This window comes from Daphnia pulex, chromosome 10, assembly GCF_021134715.1.
Source record: "Daphnia pulex isolate KAP4 chromosome 10, ASM2113471v1".
In the NCBI taxonomy this organism is placed as follows: domain Eukaryota; kingdom Metazoa; phylum Arthropoda; class Branchiopoda; order Diplostraca; family Daphniidae; genus Daphnia; species Daphnia pulex.
Genome location: NC_060026.1, coordinates 13,217,919 through 13,234,567, shown reverse-complemented (window position 1 = coordinate 13,234,567; position 16,649 = coordinate 13,217,919). Strand labels below are relative to the sequence as shown.

The 16,649-nt window shown below is 41.4% G+C and overlaps 5 protein-coding genes across 6 annotated transcripts; 1 reads left to right on the top strand and 4 right to left on the bottom strand.

Moving 5' to 3' along the window:
- Positions 1-80: 80 nt before the first annotated feature.
- On the bottom strand, positions 81-3,962 carry LOC124203591 (probable E3 ubiquitin-protein ligase bre1). Its single transcript, XM_046600283.1, has 8 exons — positions 3,855-3,962; positions 2,040-3,771; positions 1,880-1,975; positions 1,702-1,797; positions 1,565-1,627; positions 1,218-1,322; positions 993-1,145; positions 81-934 (listed from the first exon to the last, which is right to left on the bottom strand). The coding sequence occupies exons 2-8, from the start codon at positions 3,763-3,765 to the stop codon at positions 465-467; spliced, it is 2,709 nt and encodes a 902-aa protein (XP_046456239.1). The 5' UTR covers positions 3,766-3,771; positions 3,855-3,962; the 3' UTR covers positions 81-464.
- A 278-nt stretch (positions 3,963-4,240) lies between these two features.
- LOC124203601 lies at positions 4,241-9,322 on the bottom strand. The gene is made up of 6 exons (XM_046600297.1): positions 9,045-9,322; positions 5,830-6,597; positions 5,643-5,754; positions 5,362-5,460; positions 4,892-5,198; positions 4,241-4,823 (listed from the first exon to the last, which is right to left on the bottom strand). The coding sequence occupies exons 1-6, from the start codon at positions 9,126-9,128 to the stop codon at positions 4,724-4,726; spliced, it is 1,470 nt and encodes a 489-aa protein (XP_046456253.1). The 5' UTR covers positions 9,129-9,322; the 3' UTR covers positions 4,241-4,723.
- A 564-nt stretch (positions 9,323-9,886) lies between these two features.
- Positions 9,887-10,658, bottom strand: LOC124203613 (calcineurin B homologous protein 1-like). The gene is made up of 3 exons (XM_046600320.1): positions 10,472-10,658; positions 10,169-10,409; positions 9,887-10,089 (listed from the first exon to the last, which is right to left on the bottom strand). The coding sequence occupies exons 1-3, from the start codon at positions 10,656-10,658 to the stop codon at positions 9,945-9,947; spliced, it is 573 nt and encodes a 190-aa protein (XP_046456276.1). The 3' UTR covers positions 9,887-9,944.
- A 440-nt stretch (positions 10,659-11,098) lies between these two features.
- LOC124203612 (TM2 domain-containing protein CG11103-like) lies at positions 11,099-11,987 on the top strand. Its single transcript, XM_046600319.1, has 4 exons — positions 11,099-11,269; positions 11,336-11,423; positions 11,492-11,607; positions 11,668-11,987. The coding sequence occupies exons 1-4, from the start codon at positions 11,106-11,108 to the stop codon at positions 11,879-11,881; spliced, it is 582 nt and encodes a 193-aa protein (XP_046456275.1). The 5' UTR covers positions 11,099-11,105; the 3' UTR covers positions 11,882-11,987.
- Positions 11,988-12,745: 758 nt separating this feature from the next.
- On the bottom strand, positions 12,746-16,592 carry LOC124203608 (monoglyceride lipase-like). Of its 2 annotated transcripts, XM_046600314.1 has the most exons (8): positions 16,451-16,592; positions 16,002-16,235; positions 15,739-15,880; positions 14,701-14,807; positions 13,836-13,972; positions 13,586-13,741; positions 13,391-13,519; positions 12,746-13,319 (listed from the first exon to the last, which is right to left on the bottom strand). In XM_046600314.1, the coding sequence occupies exons 3-8, from the start codon at positions 15,861-15,863 to the stop codon at positions 13,077-13,079; spliced, it is 897 nt and encodes a 298-aa protein (XP_046456270.1). In that variant the 5' UTR covers positions 15,864-15,880; positions 16,002-16,235; positions 16,451-16,592; the 3' UTR covers positions 12,746-13,076. The 2 variants fall into 2 exon arrangements, with proteins under 2 accessions (XP_046456270.1, XP_046456269.1); XM_046600313.1 differs by lacking the exon at positions 16,451-16,592 and having other exon boundaries at positions 15,739-16,230.
- Between the last annotated feature and the right edge of the window lie 57 nt (positions 16,593-16,649).

Genomic DNA, 16,649 nt, shown 5'->3' with positions numbered 1-16,649 from the left:
TTTCGTATTAATTTCTATACAGGCGATAAGCAATTTTTTTTAATGTTATTTTTTTTCTTAGATCTGGCAATCAACACGAGTTTTCATTTTCTTTCGTTTATTTTTGAAGCAAAAAGCCTGCAAAACCGTGCAAAACCATGATTCCAATGATTCCATGATAAAAACCGTGAATTTTTCTGCACGAATACTCAACTACAAATGCCATGCGCATGCAGTAGAAAAAAAATCCCATTCTTAAACACAGAAGTGATTGATTTTTCAACCCATTATAGCTACTAGAAAATAAAAGGCAAAAGTTTTGGAGAGAATATCCCATCCCAAAATTAAATGAGTAAAATTCATTTTCTTCTTTTCCCTTAACTATACCTCGTATTTTTCTATTAAGAAAATGAATTTGCGAGTCAGTATTAGTTGATTCCCATTTTGCGCTTTTAGAACTATTAAAAACAAAAAACAAAAAATTATCAAAGGGACTCTACAATTTCCTCGTCCAACATGATCCCAGTGAAATGTGTCAGGTGGTCACTGCTGTCGTACATGTACGACCACGATGTGACATCCATCTGCACCCAAACTTGATCACCCGATTTCAAGCTCAGCGTTGACTGGAGTGACAAGACACTCCATTGACGAAGGAGGACATTTGCCTTTTCAATCACACTCTTTCCGATTTCACCTCCGTTCAGGTGAAGACTAAGCTGAGCACGACCTGCCGAAACTGGAAATGTCGCCACTCCCGTGAAGAAAAAGAAATAAGTTCCCGTACGCGGCGCCGTGAAAACTCCCGAAGTTAAATTCATGGCGTTTCCTTCATTCACCCACGCCAAATCGAACGGGATTGGGGTTCCATTGGTTTCAAATGTAGAATTCCTCTGGACGTAGAAATGGACGGGATGGGATTTGACGTCGGCGTATCCGATCCATTTTTGCTTGTCTGTCCATTGAAAATTTATTGATTAGTTAACGTTATGGGTTGGAATGAAATTTCTTACCATTTCCACTTTGAGAGTCAAAGTTGCAATACACCGCTTCCATCTTTTTCGATCCTTTCACCAAAAAGATTCCGCTGATTTCGTGTCCCATGCGATTAAGATCTTCACAGGAGGTTGGTATTTTACCAATGTCAGCTATTTCAATAGTTCTGGCTGTGGAAAGAAAATCAAAATGAATTCGTCGCATCTCTCTTCAACTTATCCTTTTCTTTATCAGAATTTTACCGTTTAATTTCTCCGACAGATCATTGACGATGGAGTTCGTGTCACGCAGTTCGATCCTAGTTGATTCCAATGTCCTTTGGGTGGCCTCCATCTCCTTTTGTGTTGCTGCAAATGAGTTCAATTTAGACTTTAGTATGCCTTTCGAATGACTTAAAGTTGCTGAACCATTTCACTCCATTAAATAAAAACAATTATACCGGTGTACATACAAGATACAACTATACAAATAAATTCATTGCAACTCTTTGTCCTTTTATCTGCTTGTCTTTTATGACTTTCAGTTCGTGGGGGAAAAAATCTTTTAGTTTTGCCACTTCCGCTTTACTATATTTTTCGATTTAGTCCACCTTTTAGTTCCGTTGACAAATTTCCGGCGCTGATGTTCGTTTCTGTCAATTCTTTTGCAGTCACTAGATTTATTGAAAATAAAAGTTTCAATATGGATTTGTGGCAAATTTGTTAATTTAAAAAAAATTAAATTTACAATTTAGTTTTACTGTTAGAATATCGACGGTTTGCCTTAAATCGGCCGTCGATTTCTCCAACTCGATTTTAGTTTTCGCCAACTTCTGGTTAGTCGCTGTATATGTGATCACAACATAATTTGTGTTAAATTTCCGGCCAATTTAACATTGTGACTACCTATAACATTACGCGTATACCTTCCAATTTGTTAGTAAAATAGATTCTGGTGTTATCTAATTCGGTACTCCTCTTCTCCAAGTTCGCCACAGTTGTTCTTAGCAGTTCTCTAGTGTCTGTATGTATAATGCAATTGCAATTATTTGCCTATTAATAAAATGTTTCGTTAATACAAAAAACCTTTGAGTTCCTCCTTCAGGTTGTTCCATTCGTCAGTGACAGTCAATTCTGCGTGTTCCATAATTTTGATCGGCGCCGACAGTTCAGCGTTCGTGTAACGGACGCGGACGTTGCGATCCTGGAACGTTTGAGAGTCACGAAATTTGCCCAAATTGATTCTGCTCAGTTGCATGGGTTTGGGCACGAATTTTTCTCCGTCCCATTGGACGTGGTTTCTACTTTCTTGCAATAACTTTTCCACGTCCTCCTCCGAAATTTCGACTCGACGGGATCTATCGGAATCGATTGCCATTTTCCCTGAAATTGTTGAACTGATTCTATCCACGTCAGCCCAACTGTTTGAGTCATAATTGTGTTGGAATCTTTCTTTATTCTCTACATTTCTATTATGTTCATTCAAACTTTTCTTGGCGATTTCCCTATTCTCGTTTTCTTGTTCGGTGTTGTGCGTGTTGTTATTTTCGACTCCGACTTCAGCGTCTAAACTAAAGAAGAACCCACCGCCACTGACTTCCGCGTCAACTTTATTGGTTTTAGATTGGTCATCGCGCGTTTGATTGCGGCTGGATTGCTCTTGATCCGTTGATTGTGATCTTCTCATTTCATTTTCATTCTTATCTTTCGTTTGGTTTTCGTGACGAACTTGTTTCTCTCGTCTTTTATCCGTGCCTTTACTACTTGAATCTGACTTTTCGGTTATCTCCGATTGTTTCTCCGCTTTTTGATACATGTCCGCCAATTTCTTCTGAGTTTCCGTGTCCAGTTTGTTGATGATTTCATTCAAAGTTTTCGTCGTTTTATCCGGCCGGTAATTGTCCTCAATCCAGAAAACAGAGTCCCACATCTTGTCGCTTTGTTTAGTTATGGTCGTCCTGGATGTGACCAGCAAATCCTTTAAAATATTCAAAATTTGCGATTCCGTATCAGGCGACCCGACCTCCGAGTCGTCAAATGTGTCCATTCGGATGTTGGTGGCCGTTTCCGACAACATTTTCTTCTCATTGCTGGCCGTCAGAAAAATTTCTTTTTTGTCTTCAAATTTCTGTAAAAGAGTAGTGACCATTTGACCGGAAGTGACACTGTTGATGCTGATGGTCGTCTGTTTGATTTGCGACGTCTGTGATGACAAACTGTAAAGGAGTTTAAAGTGGTCGAATTGTTCGGGATCGGATCGCATTTCACTGGCGAGTTCGTCGCAGATTTTCTGGTCATTACACGACAGAGAAAGTCTCAAGGTTTTGCTCTTGTCATAATTGGTCCACTCTGGCGATAGCGAATAATCCACTGTGGGTCTTTTGCTCGTGAGAATGACCTTCTCAAAGGGAATAACTGTCACTTTGTTTGATTTAACTTCATGGCCGACGTCGTTCAAATGTTTGACAACTTCATTTTGAACTTTGTTGTTCCACATTTCAATGCGGAATCTCATTTCTGATTGTTTCGTTACCCTGTTGTATGTACTGTTGGCACTTTTGTGGTCCAGTAGCGCAATGGGAGAGTAGTAATACTTTTTCTGGTTGGGGGTGGTCGTCGCTTTGTGATTATTGGCGTGTTCGTAAATTTCAATGAGAAAGTTGCCGTACTCCATGGAACCTAACGTGTCCGGTGAGATTTGCAGTTTAGCCCAAGAAGAGGAAGCAACGGGGTTGTCCGATTGGCAATTACAGCAAACGGCAGCCCAAAAGATGACGAGGAAGGACCTCATCGAAATCATAGCCATTTCCATCGGAAACTTAGGAACATAAGAAAATAGTGAAGGGTGAAAGAATAGTTAGACAAAATTTAAAGAAGAAAGTGAATCAATAGAGACCTAACCTTTCTCAAGTTGACCAAGTAGACACCACTATCGGCGTTCGATCGAAAGTTGAAACTGAATGGGAACTAGCGAATAGCTGCGTGTTCAGACTTTGTATAAAAATGGAAAGGCCATCAAATTCACATTGGGTTTTTCCAGAACCTTGACAAGTGTGTTGAGTTCGCGATTAAAGTCCAGCATCAAGTAGACGACAAAATAAAAGTGTAACTTAATATTATTCCATACAAAGTAATAAGTAGAAACATTTCGAATGCTGCACAGACAAAATTTCAATCTTTTCAAATAAATTCCCGGGCAAATATTTAAACCGTACTGATAAGATTGACTGTCACAAAATTCCAAACTATATAAAATCAGTATGATATAATATAAAGAAATATCCCTCAATCATTTAATTATTGAGTGTATTTCCATAGCTTACTTAATAGAATAAGCAAATTATATTATACTGGGAAAAACAAAGGAAATTTACATAGAATTTGATGATGATAATTTGTTGGGGGAAAATGAATGGGATGACGATGACATTTTCTATTATGAAATAATAATAAAATAGAGAGAAATGGAAAACGGCTATACTGTTCTTGTTGTCCGCCGTACTGTGACGATAATTTAAGGAACTGGATTTTTTTTCAATTGAATAAATGTTGGATGTGTGTGTGTAAAAATGGCGATAAACTGGCCAGTAGTTGCTGTCAAAATCTTTTCGCATTCGCCAAATCTTTGGTTTCTCTGAAACTCTCTGAAAATGATTGGTGGTTTGAGGCGCAACGCCACCGGACACGGAAGCCTTTCTCCGCCGGCCATTTTTGAACTTGTTTTTTTTTTGTCGATCGAGATCGGATGTAAGACAAAAATCATTTCAAGTTCAATAATTGGTGGCCAGCAGCACTTGGCGTTGGTATTCCTCATCGCTCGGGTTGACTGAACAATTCAACCGGTTGTCTGGCGGCCTCTGCAAGTGGTACCTTAATTACAAATAAACAACGAAAATTACCATCAAACATTTTCAAATATTTCAACAATGAATTTTTACCTGGAGAAATCGCCTTTACAGGCCAGCCAAGGAAGTCGCTCGGTGACTCGACTGAGATGAACCGAAGCTTCCGGCGAGACGAGAGCCGGCGTCCCGGCGGCCCATCCTCGCGTGAGCAGCCTCCTGCGGTCGTCGTAGCAGCACTGCTGGGACGACAGGGTCATTTTGGGCACCACCGACAAGCTCCTGATGCAGTAAGCGGCTCCCGGCCGATAGATGTCGACGCGCTCGCTCTGAAGACTGATTTCCCGCCACCGATAGTGATGCCGGTTGAGCGGATCCCACACTCGATCATTGTACACTAAGCCTAAATTATTATCCCAACAACAACAGCCAGAACCAAGACGAAGAAGAAGAAGAGAAATAAAAAGATGAGATTATGTTATTTATGGTAATGACATGCTAATGGAATTCACAGATGACCTCATCTGTTCTAGCGCTCTCCCGTGTAGTTCATAGGAGATATATACCTGTGGGGTAGGTGCACGGGCATGGAGGTAGGGCGGCAAACAGAGTCGGGATTTCGTGGCCGTTCTCGCATCGCTGCCATTGACTACAAGTGTCTGATTCTGAAATTTAAAAAATAAAACAGGAAAAAAAAAGGTAAAATAACAAAAACCAAAAAGAAGTTTGATGGGAATCAATGTGAATCCCCCGTAGTGCGCAGCTCCGAGGGGAAGCTGAAAATGCGGGATCTTTCCTTTTAGTAGGGGGAAAAAATATGATTGAAATGATGGATTCACATGGTTACCTTGACAACCGGATGTAGTCAATTCATTTTCAGCTGTGACGTTGGCTTGACGACACTCGACATTCTGCAGCTGACACAGGGCGGATTCCTCATCCGTCTGTTTTCGGTCGTTCTGTACATAGAAAATCAGAGAGTCTGATGATGATTATTGTTCCATCAAATGTCAGTTCGTTGTGGCGCATTATACCTTCAGACAAAGTGTGCAGCGGAGCCAGCGAGCCCATTGTTGAGTCTCGTCGCTGGAGAGGCTGTTGAGCATCGGTGGTATGCCATCGTCGTGTAGGAGCAGAGGCATTAGCCGATTGCTGGGCGACGCTTGCATGGGCTTGTAGCGCTGGTCCACAACCGACGCCGTGACGTCACCGACTGCCGAATCCATTGTGTTGCTGCTACTGCTCTCATCAATCGGCTGCTGATGGATCTTGTTGTTATTCTTCTTCTTTTTGCGTTTGGCTTTCTTCTTCTTCTTCTTTTTCTTGTTGTTGGTGTTCACCCTCTTGAAAGTCTGCCCAGTCGGACGCTGAGTCACCGTCATTTCCGCTCCGGAAACAGGAGCAGCAGCCGTCGCAGCAGGAACTGGTCGGACGGACGTCGTTGACGTCCGTAGGGGAGCAGCAACCGAGTCGGCTGCAGCGGCGACAGTCATGGAAATGGGCAGGAAGAGGTGGATGAAACCAGATGAGCCAGTCGAAAAGTTGGTTTGATTCCATGTTGTTGTTGTTGTAACCGCTCCTCCTCGTTGGTTGTTCTTCTTCTTCTTTGGCTGCTGCTGCTGCTGCAACTGTTTCCGCTTGGGAGCGGCGAAATGAACTTCCAATTTCAAAACAACCGGCTGGTATTCGTCATCCGACCATTCCTGGTCTGGTCCCTCCACCACCAAGTCCATGGTGGATGGACCAGCATCATCGGTATGTTTCCTCCGACCGGCATGTCGATGAGCCACAAGTCCTTGCCGCTGGTAACAGAAAAGAAGATAAAATAAATAAATGATTAATGGATGAAGGACGGCCAAGAGGAAAAAAAAAAAGTGGAGCCTCGAGAGTTAAAAGAAGAAGAAGAAGACCGTAGGGTGCTTTTGGCTTGTCGGTACATTTTTCTCTCTCTCTCTCTACCTATACATGTGTAGTAGTATAATATCCATGGGCCGTCCGGCTCGCGCGCGCCGATGGAATGCGACCTTTTTCTGTGTCAATAATATGCCTCCTTTTTCTTATATTTTTACTCGCGATATTATAGAAAAGAGCCGAGAAATATACCCTGCTGTTTGGGACCCCCTTTTTGTGTTTTGAGGGATTTTTTTTTTTCTAAATTTTTTATTTTACGACCCCCTCCGCTCAGTGTTTGACGTTCCATGAAGAGAAATTTGTCCATCACGTCTGCCGATGGAAAAGGAGGAGCTTTTCTTTCTAGAGAGATGGGAGGACAAAGAAGGATATGTATTGGGGGTTTTTGCTGGGAGAGAGAGGGGGTTTTTCAGAGGGGGGCTAAACAGTAGGGAGTCTCTGTTCTTCTTCCTATAAGGTCGGAGCCGGACGAAAAGCCTTTTACAAGGAAGGCGGGGGAGGAGTGTGCAGGAAGAAAATGTTCTTCTCTATAGTTCACCCCAAAAAATGTCTATACAGATTTATTTGATAAGACATAATAAATAGAGAGATAAGCTATATAGGGTAGTAGAAAAAAAAATAAGAAAAAGTAATTCGATCGCATTTTCTACTACTCCGGGGGAGTGTCAAAAGGAAAGAGGAGAATGATGGTGTCATCTGGCATGTCACACAGAATATTCGGGGATACACACACAACAGTGTGAATGACAACATCTCCGATGGGGGGAGAGAGAGAGACTATTCCGTTCTATTGAAGAAGAAAAAATCTCATCCACCCCATTTCTACACTGTGCGCAGCTGTGAAATGTCACACGTGTGACGCTCACCAGCGCCTTTTGATGAAAAATTTGTTGGTCTCCCCTTTTCATTTTATTGTAGAAAAATTCACCAAACAAACCCAAGGAAAAGAAAGATGATCATAAAAATGAAAAGGGTGGACTTGTTGAGGATGCCCACCCACAGCTGGCACCTTTTATACACACACACACACACAAACTGTGAAGGGAGAGAGTGTCATTGTTGTGACAGGGCAATTCAAAACTTTTTTTTTTCGCTCCCTCGAAGAAAGATCCCGTTTTTCCTGGGGTCCGTTTTTCCAGTCCATTTAACGACTAATAAATGGCCAGGGTTTAGCCGCGCGGCGTATATTTATAAACACACACACACACGGGGACTTTATACCCTTTACCTATTTGAACCAAATGGCCACCCAGAAGACTTTTCAAGAGACTCAAAAATCAACAAAATATCTTTTTTGTCACATTTTCTTTTTTATACCTGGGCAGCACTAGGAATTTTGGAATTTCTTTTTTCTTTCAAAAAAGAAAAAAAGTTGAAAAATTTTAAATCGACAAAAACTACTTTGGGAAACCTCTCGAATTGTTTTTTGTTGTTGTTGTTTCTTCTAGCCAGCTCATTCGTAATCATCATCATAAATAAATATTAAGTAAAAGAAATAAGACGGAGGGAGGAGGAGGAGGTTACGGGGGGGAACCAAGTTCTTTCTCGGTTCTCACATATATAAATAAATAGGCAACGCCACAACCAAACAGAAAAGACTCGGTAACTAATTGGTTCGCGGTTGTGAGAAGAAGGGAAATGAAGGCCCTCGGGATATATATACAAGACAAGAAGAAGAAAAAAGAACAATCAAAAATACACACACACACAAATTCTCTTGGCGGTCTCTCACCACCATTTTAGCGGGGTAGAAAAGAAGATTTTCTGGCTATTCTAATGAGAATCGAGAGCCTATAATAATCCCCACTGCATCCGAGTGGATGGATAGATAGATAGATGGAAAAGTTTTCCATGAGCCCATTAACACGTGGTTGTGAGAGAGAAGGGATTGTTCCATGTTTAGCTGTTTTCTTCCCGTCCGCCCCCCTGACGTGGTTTATTACGTCCCGAGCGTTCGAAAATCATTTTCAACCCCTCTCTTTTCACTGTGTATAACTATAAAAATATCAAAAAAAACTTCCTTTTTAGACAAAAAAGAACCGACCAGTTTTTCTCCCAACAAATTTCATCGCTTTTCCCCTTTTTGACTGGGCCGGCCTATTTATGGATTAGTTAAAGAAACGTTTTCAAATAGGAAAAAAAAGAAAGAACTTTTTCTTCTTCTTCTTCTTTCAAACACAGAAACTGTTGGCTGATTTTTAACGAGCACGCGGCTATTTCGTCTGCAGACGCTACCCCAAAGTAAACAATCAACGGATAATTAAGGGCACGATGATGGAAGATATCAGACGAAGAAATTCCTCTTTTTTCTCGAAACCCATTTGTTTTGGTTATTTACCTTCGATTGACGTCTTTCCTCGTGGGGTAAATGGCGGCACTGATGAACGGCGATCATCAACGACAGACAAATCAACCAACGCATCTTTCGAAATTTTGTTTGTTATTATGTTTCTAACCGGTCGACACACACATACACACACACACGAAACTGTTTGTTTGACTTGACGGCAGGATGAGCTTCTTCTTTTTCCCGAAAAACTAAATAATAATATTCCTAGGATGAAACAACATGACGTGCTCGGCAGTCCGGGGACAAACCAAGACTGGAATAAGCAGCACTATGTGCCACAGCCTCCTGAAAGTATTCTGACCCCGGGGTTTAGTTTTCAACATTGGCCGCTAGGGGCAGTGTCCCCAGCCAATGAGGAGGGTCGAATTACTCTTACACACTCGCGCGCGCGCGAGAGTTATATCTCTACGACCAACGAACCGTGAAGGAAAGTTTTTTTAAAAAGAGAGAAAAATCCTTAGCCCCCCGTTGGTTTCATCTTTCAACAAAGTTCTTTTATATTTTTTCAAATTAAAAATTATCTTGACCTGTAATCTATACATTTTCTCTACTAGACAAGACGATATTTAAGAGCACATGAAAAGATGAGCTTTCTTTTTTTTTTCTACCGTTAGAGTTTATTAAGAAACTGCCAATCAGGAATTCACCCCCGCCACCAAAAAAACATAGTATATACGCTAACACCCGGAAAAATATTCTAAAACGATATTCTGTATGTATTGTTGTGCATACGGGGCACCCTAAATAATTGGCAACTAAATCTAGAAGAAAGAAAAAAGAGAGAGAGTAAATGTTTTTGTGTGTTTGTGTACAAATGTTCACTGTAATTGTTTTTCTTTTTTCGAGGGAGTAGAGTGTGGACAAAAAGATTTTTGGAGATTATTTGTGTCAATTCAAAAAGCGGATGGACATTTTCTGCTCCACATCCGTTCGTTCCAGAGCGGTGCAGAACTCCTGGAATGAAATCATTTGGTCACCATCCTTATCGGCCTCGACAATAGTCCTTTCCGCGATGCTAACCAGCTGTTCCTCACTGGACAACAATAAAACATTTTCCCGTGAAATATACTTAAAAAAAAAAATAAACTTGATGACTTTTGTGTCTCTTTTACCTGATGTTGTCTCCAACCATCATTTGAAGAACACCCAGCAATTCTTCCTTGGAAATTTGCTCGTCGTTGTCCGTGTCGTACATTTGAAAGGCAAATCTGAGCTTGCCTTCCCTAGAATTCAGCTTGTTCTCCTTGTCTTTCTTCACTGGTCGGAAGTGGGCCAACACCTTCATGAATTGTCTGAAATTCAATTGGTCTTCTGAACCAGACTCGCAGAAGAAGGCATTGACAATTCGGTCACCTAAAATCAACCGAAAGTTGGAAAAGTGAAAGTGGAAATTTAAAAAATTAAAAGATTGATACCTAAAGGATTGATGGCTAACTCTGGGATTCGGTGGAAATCTTCCCTGCACAAAAATCCATTGTCGCCCTTATCAAGGCTGGTGAATCTGCTGTAGAGACGTTCAATCTGGTTGGGTGTGAAGCCAGTCTCTTGCTGAATAGTTTCAATTTCTTCCTCCCTCAACAACAGTGAAGAGTGGTTCCCCATAGTGTACAAAGACTAATCTAGGCCAAATAAATGCAAAAATAGGTTATGGTCGCAATACTACGACTGTCGAACGTCAATCGTCGCAGAATGTTCAAGCACTTTGAAACAAATCAAAATGGCGTACCCGGATATATTACCAGTCTGAAAGAAAGCTGCGTAATGTTTCACAATCACCAGAAACAGCCCTTTTTAATGGACGTCCTTGATTTTGCGAGGTGTTTTGGTAACAGGCGACTAACTAAGAGAACTGTGCAGGAGCAGACGACGTAAAAAGTAAAGAGGGCGCGACTTTCCGTCACGAGAATTTAAGCCTTTCTCGCGAGAGGAAAAAAGTTAATCGATACAGAGAATCGATAATGTATTGCGTAAACAACACGAGTGACTAAAAAATCTGTGATGATGCATTTTAATTTAGCATGATTTTGTTGCTGTTGGACACCCGTTAATATGGTTCATTACAGTCGAGCCGCGTCTAGGATTGTCCTAGTTCTAATTTTCATCACCTGCTTTAATATTTTGGGTGTCTTGACTGTTGACGACAACTTGGAATTTGGGAATAATGACAGTTCAGTCTATACCCCTCATGGGCCACTGGTCCTGTGCCATTTTTTGTAAGTATTTTGAAATCGTAAGAATGCTTGGTGTTAAATTTACAAAAACTATTTATTTCCTCTTAGGTCCTTGGATTTCGTGGATTGTGACGAACCTGTAGACTTGAAAGGGAACAAGACAGCCAAAGATGAACTAGGGTTTGGATGCTTAAAGGTATACATAGTTTAAATTTAATGCTCATTTGGGTACTGAAATAACTAGTGTTTTGTTTCATTTAATAGATGGGAGGCCAAAGGTATGAAGATGTTGAAAAGACCAAGGTGGAATGTACTGTGCTTCCTGGCATTGAATGCTATGGTGAGCGAAAGTTTCTAAAGGACGGTTTTCCTTGTGTCAAGTATAAGATACTATCAATTTAATAAATGTGTATATGCTTTAACATCTTTATTTCATTTAGATATACTGGCCACTATTTTACAACCACTTTGATCTACAGTATCCTGTTGGGATTTCTGGGCATTGACCGATTCTGTTTGGGTCAGACTGGCACTGCAGTTGGAAAACTTTTAACTCTGGGAGGAGTAGGCATCTGGTGGATCGTTGATATTGTTCTGCTGGTCAGCGGCGGACTGACCCCGGAAGACGGTTCAAACTGGGTTCCTTACATGTAAAAATACTTCTTGTAATTTCTTTTTTCTTGTACCAACAAAGTTTGTGATACGACGTGTACAAATTACTAAATAATTAAATTTCATTACACAAAAAAATGGAAAACTCGGGAAAAAAATTACGTACGAGGCGTCTTTGGAACATGAGCATATAATTCCATATGCGTGACACGAACGTTTCGCCGCCGGTCACGCTCGGATAATTTTGTGTCACACTGAGCGTAATAATGCTCCCGTTTTCTATTTCTTGGTCCTTTATTTCCCCTCCAGGCCTCCAGCCAGCAAAAAGAAGAAGAAGAAAAAAACAAAACAGGAAATGGGTTGGTTGGTTACTTCTTTTTCTTTTTCCCCGTTTCAAACGACGTGACGTTGGAAGAAGTAAATACGCTTTTCGGTTAGCTCTCTCTCTCTCCCGTCAAAATAAGTAAGTCAGGGAAGTACTGTGTACACAAGGCGACAGTCGTAAAAGAAAATGAATACCCCAGACGCCCTCAATAATTGACGGCAATCAAAGTCAAAGTAAAGTCACTCTACTACTCCTATAGTCGACAAGCCTATCGTGGTAGTACCCTACTACTACACCACACACACACAGGAAAAATAAGAAGAATTGTTCGCTGTGGGAAAAAAATAAAAAAAGAATGTTGCAGAAATATCAGAGTCCCGCGGGCTGTGCGTGTGATAGTGCAACTCAGCTGCTGTTGCTGCTAGTTCCTGAAGATGTTTGTACACGACAAGCAAACCCCTTGTGCAGCAGTATATATTGAAAGATATATCGCTGAGCTCACGTTCAATCAGATATTCGATATCACGCGGTGTGTGCATGGCATATATATTGGATGTTGTTTCCCGAGGGGGATTTCTGCGAAATGTGGAGTATCATATATTTTTGGTGTTCCAAAAGTTACATTATTACACACGAGTCATTTTTTTATTATTATTTAAAAGCAAAGGTTTTTTTTTTAATTTGATATCCATTCCGTATTCTGGAATTATGGAATAACCACCACAACCTTTATTCTTGATAAGAATTAATTTTTGAATTAGAAATCATTGATTGCACCCCTAATTGCATATAACGTTTTGGAATGATATAAAGAGGAAGTATAAGGGATTTTTCATTTTGAAAATTTAAGAGAGACCATAAGGAACGAGGCCATTTTTTGGAAAAAATTAAAACAAAAATCAAAAACAAATCTCAAGTCCGACTGGGCACGCGCTGACAGATCCACGAAACGGTGTCATCGAGTGCTTCCTGGCGGATGATTTGAGTTTCACGATAGAGGTGATGGCATCCGACCGGGAAAACTTTCAGGTATTTATCCTTGACTTGAGCTTTCTCGAAAAGGACTTTTGAGCCCAGAACATTACATAATTTGTCTTGCTCCGCGTGAAGAACCGCGAATGGGACCTTCATCGACGTCAGTTTCTTGTTAATTTCCTGCAATGACGAAACCAACCGAATGAGAAACACAATGTCTATTAAAATAAAAATCGATTGAATGAATTTACCACAAGGCATTCATGAGTCGCTGTGGCCCATTTGCATTTGACGCCGCCTTTCCAGACCAGTGGATCGTTTTTGATCAATTCCTGTTCGCCTTGATCGCTGGTAATGTGTTCAACAGTCAATTTGCTCACCTGAAAGAAAAGAACAGCTGGTCAAAATTCGCCCCGAAGGATCGATAAAAATAGATGCGGTACTACCGCAAGGTGAGGAGTGACACGGCTAAGCAATCGGGCGGCCCAGAGTTTGACGGGCGAAGCGAGGTTCGGATCGATGTGAATCAGCGGTCCCATCAAGACGACTCCATCGAATGCCGTTGGCTCCTTCAATGCAGCCGACAGGAGAATCATTCCACCCTGGACAAAAACGAACATGAATAACAGATGACGATCGATTCCCGAAACCCGAGTGGGTGGCAAGAAGAATTTCATTTGTAAAAGCTCAACTCACCATCGAGTGTCCGACAGCGAAGATTGGGATCTGCGGATGCTCTTCGCGCATCAGCTGGATGTGATTGAGGATGTCGTTGACGTAGTCATCTATCGACTCGACGTGAACGCGGTGCCCATCGCTCATTCCGTGTCCAACTGTGTTGATAGTTAACAGAGAATAGAAAAAAGTGAGCCACTTTTCGGTTACTGCACAGACACACACACATGGTAGGAGGGGAAAAAGTCGATTGTGTCCAGCTCAACGTCATGCAAATATAGTAATACCAAGTTCTTTCTTTTTTACTTTGCCTCTTGGCCCTGTTCCAGACTACATCAAGTCAATGGGAGAGAGGATGGGAGTCCCGCACAAATCACACGCCATCGTTCGGGAGAAAAGAAGAAGAAGGGGGGGGGGGATATAGCGGCGTGCTCGTGAAAAGGAGGCCGATAGCGGGGCGCGCTCATACATATATACACACACAAATTCTTTTGTTGTTGGCTCTCTTCAACTTCTTCTTTTTCTTCTTCTTCTGGTGAGTGTCTGGCTTAGACTCTTGTGTGTTACGAGACACAAGAGGCCATTGGGATCCATCACGGTTGTGCGGGTACACCGTAAATAAAAAAAAGTAGTACCGTACAGGATCGGCGTGCTTTATCAGTCTCGATAAAAACATAATAGTAATCATCATAATAATATGGCCGTAATTTGAGCTATTGATGGTGGTCGGCCATCCCCGACAGATGGGAGAGAAGAATTAAGGTGCGTTTGAACAACGTACAATCATGGGATATAATAATATTTTTTTTTTTAAACGATCCAGCTGTGATTGGGAATCATCCGTTACATTTAAACTTGATGGGAAAGAAAAAAAGAAACAACTTACGGTGATCGTGACCGAATGCCAGGAAATTCTCGGCGGCCATCCGGCATCCCAGCTCTTCATAACATCCCAAATGTTCTGCTAATCCGTGGATCAGCATGACCAAACCTCTGCACAATTATCGGAAACGAATAAAACAAAACCAAATGGTGATTAAGAATGGGAAACGTAAATAAAGCTGTGTGTGCAAGGAGATCATCATTAAAATTGGATAGTTCCACCTATTGGGATGGGGAACTTTTGTAGAGGTCAAACCGCGAATATAAGAACCCCAAACATGAGATGTCGTTAACTCCGGCGGACGTGGCAACCTCGATATAGACTCGATTACAAAGTTCAATGGCACAGAGATAAACCCATCAAACATGACGGTGTAATAACCAATAGAAAAGCACTTGAAGCTGAGGGACTTTGGATATAGAACACAAATAAAGCATTTAAAAAACAGAGTCAAGTACTATATACGGGACAAGATGATAAGCCGAGTCTACACGGATCCAGACATCTGTGTTTTCTATCTCTACGACAAGACGTTTGAAATTGATTGGAAAGGCAGAAAAAAAACTCATTATTGATGAAAAGGCAAGTTTCTACCCTTAGGCAAGATTATATAAGCCCCCAAGGTGATGATGATACTCAGAAGTAAAATACCTCCCATAGAAGGTATTAACCTCGACGTATTGTCTTTCTCCGTAATCTATTTTGGAATTCTTTATTAAACGTTAAAAAAGAAAAGAGAAATTTTTTATCGAGATGATTCATCCGAATCGCTGTGGCCATTTTGACTTTCCACTTGAATGACGTCCGATTTGACTGACTCGAAACATTTTTTGGCGTTTAAAAGTCGGATAGAAAAAAACACGCACGATTACAGCCCCGACACATTCCTCGACTCTCTACTACATTTGGGTGTACGGTGGAGGGTAAAAACTCCCAACAGCTGGAGGCGATAAGATTTTCACGACGAATATATAGGCCCTCAAAAAAATACGTTTGGCAGCAGTTGTATACTAGACAATCAAAACACGTTTTTGGTGTTACCTGGGCGATACGGTGGGCTCCCAGTACCGGCAATGGAGTTTCTTCCCGCATTTGATCCGCAATTGCTCTGGCACTGGATTCGTGTGATGTCCGCCACCGTTGGTTGATTTCTTACTGCTGACCATGTCGTCACTTTGGGAGACTTGAGTCATTTCAAAATTTGGTTAGATTCAGTGGAGAAATTTACACAGAATGAATTCAAAAGTAAAAATTTCTGCGGTGGTTGCGCTGGCTTCTAGAATAACTTAAGACACGTCTCCCACCTGTAATGGTTCGATAACGACTGTCCTGCTGTTGACTGGCTGCCTCTGCGTGTATCTAATAATTTTGGGCGAAGGGGAAAAGGCAAGGAGAGTTTTTTCTTCTCTGGCTGTCGGCACCGACGGTTCCGTTCTTTCTTATTTCCCTTTCGCCTTGCGTTTTCTACTATACAGGAGATAAATGTGTCGGAGTGCTAGCATGTCTCGGACTTGTTTTGACTGATGCTACCGCGCCACCTGTCGACCGATTTTAGAAACAATCCAAACGCCATCTAGGTTAGTGAAGAGAAACTGTTTAAGAAATTTCAAACAACAACAACAAAAGAGGAGCTCACAAAAAAAGAAAGGTGGAATTATAATGAGAAAAAGAAAACGAGTTGTTTTTAGTGGTCGGTTGGGTTTTCGAGTGGCTCAAGTTCCAGTTAAGAAAATAAAAGTGAGGTTTGACCTACTTTGTCGTTTCTTTTTTCTCTCTCGTAAAACAACAATGAATGTTTTCGGATCTCCATGGCCCGAAGGGGGTGTTCTATACTGTTGTATGGTCAGCTGTGTGTGTGAGAGAGTAATTCGGTTAGATGTTTCATTTCCTGTTGGAGTGACGGACAAAAGCACGAGGAGATATGCCCAAATTACAAAACTACTCTATACCGT